This window comes from Cebus imitator, unplaced genomic scaffold (genome assembly GCF_001604975.1).
Source record: "Cebus imitator isolate Cc_AM_T3 unplaced genomic scaffold, Cebus_imitator-1.0 Scaffold85, whole genome shotgun sequence".
In the NCBI taxonomy this organism is placed as follows: domain Eukaryota; kingdom Metazoa; phylum Chordata; class Mammalia; order Primates; family Cebidae; genus Cebus; species Cebus imitator.
Window position 1 is genome coordinate 2,323,542 of NW_016107400.1, and position 9,726 is coordinate 2,333,267.

Sequence of the window (9,726 nt, forward strand, 5' to 3'; positions counted from 1 at the left end):
GTTTCACCATGTTGACCAGGATGGTCTCAATCTCTTGACCTCGTGATCCACCCGCCTCGGCCTCCCAAAGTGCTGGGATTACAGGCTTGAGCCACCGTGCCCGGCCTAATTAAAATATTATTGACCAGGTGTGGTGGCTCACACCTGTAATCCCAGCACTTTGAGGAGCTGAGGCAAGTGGGTCACTTGAGGTCAGGAGTTCAAGACCAGCCTGACCAACATGGTGAAACCCTGTCCCTCCTAAAAAATATATATATATATATATATATATATGTATATATATATATATATATATATAATTAGCCAGGCATGGTGGCACACGCCTGTAATCTCAGCTACTTGGGAGGCTGAGGCAGGAGAATTGCTTGAACCAGAGAGGCGGAAGTTGCAGTGAGCTGAGATAGTGCCATTGCACTCCAGCCTGGGCAACAAGAGCAAAACTCCATCTCAAAATAAATAAATAAAAAATAAAATGATGTTATCCAAGCTGGCAATCACTGGGTTTTATTATGTTTCCCTATTTTACAAATGAGGAAATGGGCTAGAGGGGCTCCACAGTGATCATCCACATGTTAATTACATGCCCAGCTGACTTTCTCAACCATGTCCTTCTCTCTCTGTCATTCTGTATGTACAAGGGGAACATCAGCAAATTTTTATATTAGCTTAAAAAGCAAGGCATAAATCAGATTGTGCTGCCATTGCCAAATAAAACTTCAGTAGCTGTTTCTTATACCTTCTGCTTGGAAGAGATAAGGGTTTTCTTTATTTTTTGTAGAGACGGGATCTGGCTCTGTTGCCCAGCCTGGAGTACAGTAGTGTGATCATAACTCACTGCAGCCTTGAACTCCTGGGCTCAAACCCTCCCACCTCAGCCTTCTGAGTAGCTGGGGACTACAGGTGCATGCCACCGTGCCTGGCTAATTTTATATCTTCTTTTCTTTTTTTTTTTTAAGATGGAGTCTTGCTCTGTCACCCAGGCTGAAATGCAGTGGTGCAACCTTGGCTCACTGCAACCTCCGCCTCCTGGGTTCAAGTGATTCTCCTGTCTCAGCCTCCTGAGTTGCTGGGAATTACAGGCATGCGCCACCATGCCTGGCTAATTTTTGTATTTTTGTTTTTTTTAATAGAGAAGGGGTTTCACTATGTTAGCCAGGCTGGTCTTGAACTCCAGACCTTGTTATCTGCCTGCCTTGGCCTCCCAAAGTGCTGGGATTACAGGTATGAATCACTGCGCCCAGCCATATTTTATTTTTCTAGAGATGGGGCTGTCGCTATGTTGCCTGGGCTGGTCTCAAACTCCTGGCTGTAAGTGATTCTCCTGCCTCGGCAAAGTACTGGGATTATGAAAATGAGCCATTGTGCCCAACCTTTTTTTCTAAAAAAAAGTAAAACTGTTTCAAGGAAAAATATGCTGGTTTGTTTTTCTGGCGGCCTTCAAATGATCCAGACTCCCTGTGACCTGTCTGTCTTGTGTTACAGCCTCATTATGTTTTACTTCATCGCCTTAGCTGGAGCACACAAACGGGTGGTCATCCAGCTCCGAGAGCAGCTGTCCCTGGTAAGGAAGCGTAGCCCCAGAGGGTCATGGTGGCGGACATTTACGCAGGACACTGCAAGGAAAATGGTGTTTTCCTGGGAGGGAGTGAAATTGCTGCAGCCTTCTCTCGCCACCACCTCCTCAAAACTCTGCCTTCAGGCCCAGCCCCATCCAGCTTCATTTATTCACTGATTCATCCATTCCTTCAAGATGTGTATTAAGGAGGGTGCGGTCGCTCATGCCTGTAATCACAGCACTTTGGGAAGCCGAGGCAGGCAGATCGCTTGAGCTCAGGAGTTTGAGAGCAGCCTGGCCAACATGACGAAACCCCGTCTTTACTAAAAATACAAAAATTAGCTGGGCATGGTGGTGGGTGCCTGTGGGCAGCTACTTGGGAGGTTGAGGCAGGAGAATCCCTTGAACTCAGGAGGTGGAAGTTGCAGTGAGCTCAGATTGCGCCACAGCACTCCATCCTGGGCCGCAGAGTGAGACTCCATCTCAAAAATAAAAATAAAAATGTATTAAGCACCTATTCTATGCCTTGTACTGTGCTTGGTGCTGGGACACTTTGGTGAACAAGAGACAAACAGCTAGGTAGTTAATAAGATAAATGCTGATTAATTATAGATTCTATGAAGATAGTAAAAACAAGGTAGAGTGATGAGTGGGCCATCTGCTACTACAGATGTGGCTGCAGAAGGCGTCTTTGAGGAGGTGTTTTTTTTTTTTTTTTTTTTTTTTTTTTCCTTATGGGTTCTCACTCTCTTGCCCAGGCTGGAGTGCAATGGTGTGTTCATAGCTCACTGCAGCCTCAAACTCTTGAGTTCAAGCCAGCCTCCCACCTTAGCCTCCCAAGTAGCTGGGACTAGTGGTGTGCATCACCACACGTGGCTAATTTAAAAATTTTTTATAGACACGAGGTCTCCCTATGTTGCCCAGACTAGTCTCGAAGTCCTGGGCTCAAGCGATTCTCCCCTCTTGGCCTCCCAAAGTGCTGGGATTATAGGCATGAGCCACTGTGCCTCACCCTAGCTGAGACTTGAATAATAGAGAGAGGAGCCCATTATCAGAAGTCCTATTTAAGGAAGAGAATGAGGCAAAGGGCACAGTGAGGGTATAAGCCAGGCACTTCAGAGGGACAGGGGGAAGTGTGGTGTGGCCACAGGGTGGTGAGTGATGGGAAGAGGCAAGGTGTTCTAATAGCAGCCAGAGTCATTGAGTCATAGTGCCTTGATGGCTCCGTTAAAAAGATTGAGCAGGAGGGAAGCCACTGAAAAGTGTTAATTTTATTTATTTATTTATTTTTTTTTTTTTTTTAGAGGTCTTGCTCTGTCATCCAGTCTGGAGTGCAGTGCCGTGATCTCAGCTCACTGTAACCTCTACCTCCTGGGTTCAAATGATTCGCCTGCCTCAGCCTCCCAAGTAGCTAGGGTTATGGGCACGCATGACCACACCCGGCTAATTTTTGTATTTTTAGTAGAGAGTGGGTTTTGCCATGATGGCCGGACTTTTTTTTTTTTTTTTCTTCCTTTGAGACAGGGTCTCACTGTGTCACCGAGGCTGGAGTGCAGTGGCATAATCTCAGTTCACTGCAACCTCCACCTCCAGGGTTCAAGTGATTCTCCTGCCTCAGCCTCCTGAGTAGCTGGGACTACTAGCTAGGCATGTGCCATCTTGCCCGGCTAATTTTTGTATTTTTAGTAGAAATGGGTTTTAACCATGTGACCAGGTTGGTCTCGAACTTCTGACCTCAGGTGATCTGCCTGCCTCAGCCTCCCAAAGTGCTGGAATTACAGGCATGAGCCACCACACCTGGCTATACTGTGCATTTAAAAAAAAAAAAACAAAAAAACAGCTACTGCCGGTCACGGTGGCTCACGCCTGTAATCCTAGCACTTTTGGAGGCCAAGGTGGGTGGATCACCTGAGGTCAGGAGTTCAAGACCAGCCTGGCCATCATGGAGAAACCCATCTTTAGAAAAACAAACAAACAAAAACAGCTGCTTTGTGGACAAGGGGCTATGGAGCAGACACAATGACAGACCAGATAAGAGGCCATTACAATAGTCCAGGGGAGGCTGGGCGTGGTGGCTCACACCTGTAATCTCAGCACTTTAGAAGGCTAAGGCATGTGGATCACCTGAGGTCAGGAGTTGGAGACCAGCCTGGCCAACATGGTGAGTCCCTATCTCTACTAAAAATACAAAAATTAGCCAGGCATGGTAGGGGGCACCTGTAATCTCAGCTACTCGGGAGGCTGAGGTAGAATTGCTGGAACCTAGGAGGCGGAGGTTGCAGTGAGCTGAGATCGTGCCACTGCCCGGGTGACAACAGCAAGACTCCAGCTAAACAAACAAACAAACAAAAACTAGTCCAGTGGTTAGAATCCTCAGCCCTGAGTATGGTAGGTAATGATGGTATTTGTTTCCAAATATATTAAATGTACTTGTGAACCTCTTGTTTTTTAGGAAAGTCGTGACAAGCGCTACCTAATCCAGAAACTAACAGAAGCCCAAAGGGACACAAGGAACTAACTAGACTGAGCGTGAAGTGAAGATGGCACTGCCCGTTGCTTCTAAGCTGACCTAGTGACTCTGCTGAGCCTCCAGAGTCTACCTGGATTTTCAGTGGACATTGAAAAATATATTTTTCTGGAGTTTAGGCTTTTGCACACGTGCAGTTGTGTTTACCTAACCTAGCCCCTAATTAGGGCTTTAGTAACTTAGAAAAGCAAGGAAAAGGGGAAACCCAAGCCTTTGCCTACCGACTGGCCACTCACTGATGCCTCTACCCAAAACCAACAAGCTGTTGAGCTGCGAGTTTATGTGCACAAGTGCTTTGGGATGTAGACTGGAGCGCAGCCTGCTAATCAGACCAGCCCACCAATGTTTAACAAACAGAATTGGAGGCTGGTTTCTTAAACACACATGTACACATTTTTAAGGGCTCTTTGTTTTCTTGTGCTTACAATTTTTAATGCATGTGCCTTTATTTCACAAAAACATGTGGCTGGGTGCGGTGGCTTATGCCTGTAATCCCAGCACTTTGGGAGGCAGGCTGATCGCCTGAGGTTGGGAGTTTGAGACCAGCCCGACCAACATGGAGAAACCCTGTCTTTATTAAAAATACAAAATTAGCCGGGCAAGGTGGTGCATGCCTGTAATCTCAGCTATTTGGGAGGCTGAGGCAGGAGAATCACTTGAACCCCAGAGGCAAACGTTGTGGTTAGCCGAGATTGTGCCATTGCACTCGAGTCTGGGTGACAAGAGCAAAACTCCATCTCAAAAAAAAAAAAATGTAGAATATCTTTTAAGATTTCCGTTATGGTAAAAACCTATGCAATAAATACCTCATTGTAAGCTTAATCAAAATAGGTAGGTCTGCACCTTTTAACAGAAGTTTGTTATTGTTTAACGTAATCAATTTTCATTTTAATATTGTCAAAATATTTTTCAAAGCACTGTAGTTTTGTAATGGACTTTTTGAGCCTTCCTTCCATTGTGTTTCTTCCTTTCACTGGCTCCACACCTTTCCTGGGGAGTAGCCTGGAATTTAAAGTTGGGCGCAGGTTTTAGAAAGCCGTTGCTCTTAACAATAATTCTCCCCTCCCATCTCCACTCCACTACTCAGAAATGACTGACTCCTTGCTCAGAGGAGCAAGGATTTCTTATAGTCATTTTCTTGCTTTTCCACAAAGACAGTTTTTAAAGTGGGATATTTTTATAACTGGGAGACCAATAAGCTTTTAGGTCTTTTCCTGTCTTGTTAAGGTTTATGGGTTTCTAAATCTAATAACTGATGTCATGGAATTTTGAGTAACCAAAGATTCATTCCAATCTCACTTAAAAAAATAAATTATGCCAGGTGCAGTAGCCCATGCCTGTAATTCCAGCACTTTGGGAGGCCAAGGCGGGCAGATCACTTGAAGTCAGGGGTTTGATACCAGCCTGGTCAACATGGCAAGACCCCGTCTTACTAAAGTATAAAAATTAGCCGGGCATGCTGGTGTGTGCCTGTAATCCCAGCTAGTTGGGAGGCTGAGGCATGAGAATCACATGAACCTGGGTGGCGGAGGCTGCAGTGAGTGAGATCGTGCCACTGCATTCCAGCCTGGGTGACAGAGGGAGATCCCGTCTCAAAAAAAAAAAAGACAGGTAAAAAGAAAGAAAACCAAATTGTAGTAAGCATTTCTGCCCAGTGCTTTTATATTAATATATATAACATTCTCACCTTCACCAGACTTCTGAGGATATTCAAGTTTTCTGTGTGTGTGTGTGTGTGTGTGTGTGTGTGTGTGTGTTGAACACAATGAAAATGTTTTGCCGTTTTCTTTCCTTATTGCAAAAGTGATACTGAAATATGCTAATTAATTTATTAGTTTTAGTTAAATGCTGCTAATTTGCATATATCTTACTTGAAGGTTTTTATATGGTTTGATAGCTTTAAACTTCAGATAACGTCTGTATAATTTTTAAAGTGCAGCTTTCTCTAACAAATGTGCCTTACAACTTCTGATTAAACAGTGTCTTGAAGGTTTTAAAATGTGATTGTGTAAACTAGAATTCAAGGAGGCTTCTTGTCAGCAGTCAAGTGATGATGGAAAACTGTAACAGTTCGTAAAGTTGCTCTTTGCTTTTTCCTAAAACAAGAGAGAAGAAAGTGTTTAATGTAGTCCTCAGATGAGTGCTTTTAAAGCTCCTTGGCTCTGTTGAAGCCAGGGAGGGTGTATGTGTATAACTGGCCAACTGGTTCATTTTGTCCACTGCCTGGATACAGCCCATTTATCAAGACAGAGGGATTGCAACAGAGAAAGAGTTTAATTCATGCACAGCTGGCTAAACAGGAGACCGGAATATTATTATTATTTAAATTTTATTTATTGTTTTTAGAGATGGGGTTTCACCATGTTGGCCAGGCTGGTCTTGAACTTCTGATCTCAAGCAATCCACCAGCCTCAGCCTCCCAAAGTGTTGGGATTACAGGTGTAAGCCACCGTGCCAGGCCCAGAATATTATTATTACTCAAATCAGTCTCCCTGAAATTTTGGAAACTAGGTTGTGTGTGTTTGGGGGGAGGGGCACGGTGTGCTTTTTAGATGGAGTCTCGCTCTGTTGCCCAGGCTGGAGTGCAACGATGCAATCTCTGCTCACAGCAACCTCCACCTCCTGGGTTCAAGCGATTCTCCTGCCTCAGCCTCCCAGGTAGCTGGGACTATAGGCGTGCACCACCACGCCCAGCTAATTTTTTTATTTTTAGTAGAGATGGGATTTTGCCATGTTGGCCAGGCTGGTCTCGAACTGCTGACCTCAAGTGATCCTCCCACCTTGGCCTCCCAAAGTGTTGGGATTGCAGGTGTGAACCATCATGCCTGGCTGGAAACTATTTTTTTAATGGATAATTTGGTGATGGGGTGCTAGGGTGTTGGGAATGTTGATTGGTTGGGTCAAAGACGAAATCATAGGGAGTTGAAGCTGTCCTCTTGCTCTGTGTCAGTTCCTGGATGGGGGCCACAAGAGCAGATGAGCATTTTTTGATCTGGGTGGTACCAGCTGACCAATCAAGTGCAGGATCTGAAAAATACCTTGAGCACTAATCTTAAATTTTACAATGTTAATGTCATCCCTGAGAGCAACTGGGGAGGTTTAGAATTGTGCAGGCTCTAGCTGCATGACTCCTAAACCATAATTTCTAATATTGTGGCTTTGTTAGCCCTACAAAGGCAATCTGGTTCCCAGGCAAGAAGGGGGTTTCAGAAAAAGGACTGTTATCTTTGTTTCAAACTTAAACTGTAAGTTCTTCCCAAAGTTAGTTTGGCCTATGCTCAGGAATGAACAAGGACAGCTTGGAGGTTAGAATTCTGCAGGATAGAGTCAGGACAGATCTCTTTCAATGTCATAATTTCCTCACTGTTATAGTTTTTGCAAAGGCAGTTTCATGTGTGTATTCTTTTTTTTTTTGTTTGTTTGTTTTTGAGGCAGAGATTCACTCTGTTGTCCAGGCTGGAGTGCACTATGTGAGCTTGGCTTATTGCAACCTCCACCTCCCGGGTTCAAGCGATTCTTGCGCCTCAGCCACCCGAGCAGCTGGGACTACTGCTCGGGTGGCTGAGGCGCAAGGTGGGAGGCTTGTGCGCCACCACACCCAGCTAACTTTTGTATTTTTAGTAGAGATGGGGTTTTGCCAGGTTGGCCAGGCTGGTCTTGAACTCCTGATCTCAAGCACCACAACTGGCCTCGTGTGTATATTTTGAATTTATAAGATAAGCTGGGTGTGGTGGCTCATGCCTGCAATCCCAACACTTTGGGAGGCCGAGGTGGTGGGTCACCTGAGGTTGGGAGTTCGAGACCAGCCTGACCAACATGGAAAAACCCTGTCTCTACTAAAAATACAAAATTAGCTGGGCGTGGCGGCATAAACCTGTAATCCCAACTACTTGGAAAGCTGAGGCAAGAGAATGGCTTGAGGCTGGGAGGCGGAGGTTGCGGTTACCAAGATCGCAGCATTGCACTCCAGCCTGGGCAAAAAGAGTGAAACTCCATTTCTTTTTTCTTTTCTTTTCTTTTTTTTTTTTTTTTTTTTTTTTTTTTTTTTTTTTTTTTTTTTTTTTTTTTTTTTTTTTTTTTTTTTTAGCAAAACTTCATTTCAAAAATAAAATAAAAAAGATAAAACTACTTCAAGCACTCCCTACACCGCTCAGAGAACTACCTATCGATATTTATATTATTCATTCCAGAGAATGGTAATGAATATGTATTACAATTCAAGCAGATATATATGTGCAGTTGTGTGTGTGAAATATGTACTTCTGGGCTTCCCTTTTCTGCTCCTTAATAACATCTTGAAGATCTTTCCATATATACAGCAACTTCATTTTTTTTAGGGTGACATGGCATTCCATGATATCAATGCATACTTTATAACCATTCCGCAGCTAACAGATTGCTTTTACCACCTCCTCATTTATAAACACTGGAAACTGGAATTTTTAATGTCCTTGAAAACCTTTCTCTGTCTTGCCCTATTCTGCCCCAGGCTCTTGTTCTTAAGGCAGCCTTGCAGGTTCCCAAAATCACAAAATATTCTCATCCCGGCAAAGAGAAGAATGCAGTTAGGTGAGTCCCAGGATAGCACTACAAGGTCTGACTCTTGGGAAGAGAGAACTTCCAAATGTATTTTCTTTGTATAGGGTGTGACTTTATGAGTAAGTTACATTTGGTCTCTTTCCTTTCCAACACATGGCACCTGCTTGGGACATGGAATGTCTCTGCATCTTGCTTTATTGTCAGATTTTGTGCAACTGTTTTCAATTCTCTGAGATAAAGGTCCTATTGATTGATTGATTGAGTCAGGCTCTTGCTCTCTCACCTGGGCTGGAGTGCAGTGGCTCGATCTCAGCTCATGGCAACTTCCACCTCCTGAGTTCAAGCAATTCTCCCAACTCAGCCTCCTGAGTAGCAGGGATTACAGGTGCCTACTATCACGCCCAGCCAATTTTTGTATTTTTAGTAAAGATGGGTCGGCACCATGTTGGTCACGTGATTCACCTGACTCGGCCTCCCAAAGTGCTGGGATTATGGGCGTGAGCCACCGCACCTGGCCTAGGTCCCTTATCTTTAAGTGGAAAAATAATACCTGCTACTTTTGCACCAATCAGGTAAAAACAAAAACAAAACCATGCATTTGTTTTTATTTTAGGGGGATGGAATTAGGAAATAGTAAACATTTTTTGTTTTGAAATTTTGTTTTGCCATTATAAAAATTCTTTTTTTTAATTGAAAATACATAGACTATCAAAAGCAACAGAGAAAAAAATTTAAAAAGCACCATTTATGGGCACCCACTGTTAATTTTGACAAAATTCCTTTCAAGATAGAAAGTATGGTCCGGGCATGGTGGCTCAGGCCTGTAATCCTGACACTTTGGGAGATCAAGGCAGGTGGATCACCTTAGGTCAGGAGTTCGAGACCAGCCTGGCTAACACGGTGAAACCCTGTCTCTACTAAAAATACAACAATTAGGTGGGTGTTGTGGCACATGCGTGAAATCCCAACTACTTGGGAGGCTGAGGCAGGAGGATCGCTTGCACCCCAGAGGCGGAGGTTGCAGTGAGCTGGGATCATGCCATTGTACTCGAACCTGGGTGACAAGAGTGAAACTCCATCTCAAAAAAAATAAATAAATAAATCT

At 44.1% G+C, this 9,726-nt stretch overlaps 1 protein-coding gene across 1 annotated transcript in view; it reads left to right on the plus strand.

Moving 5' to 3' along the window:
• TMC7 (transmembrane channel like 7) overlaps nucleotides 1-6,246 on the plus strand; it is a 71,622-nt gene extending 65,376 nt beyond the window's left edge. The window contains exons 14-15 of the mRNA XM_017534270.2: nucleotides 1,483-1,561; nucleotides 4,008-6,246. Coding sequence (XP_017389759.2) covers nucleotides 1,483-1,561; nucleotides 4,008-4,073 — 145 coding nt within the window. The 3' untranslated portion in view covers nucleotides 4,074-6,246. The remainder of the gene's footprint in view (nucleotides 1-1,482; nucleotides 1,562-4,007) is intronic.
• The last annotated feature ends 3,480 nt before the right edge of the window (nucleotides 6,247-9,726 follow it).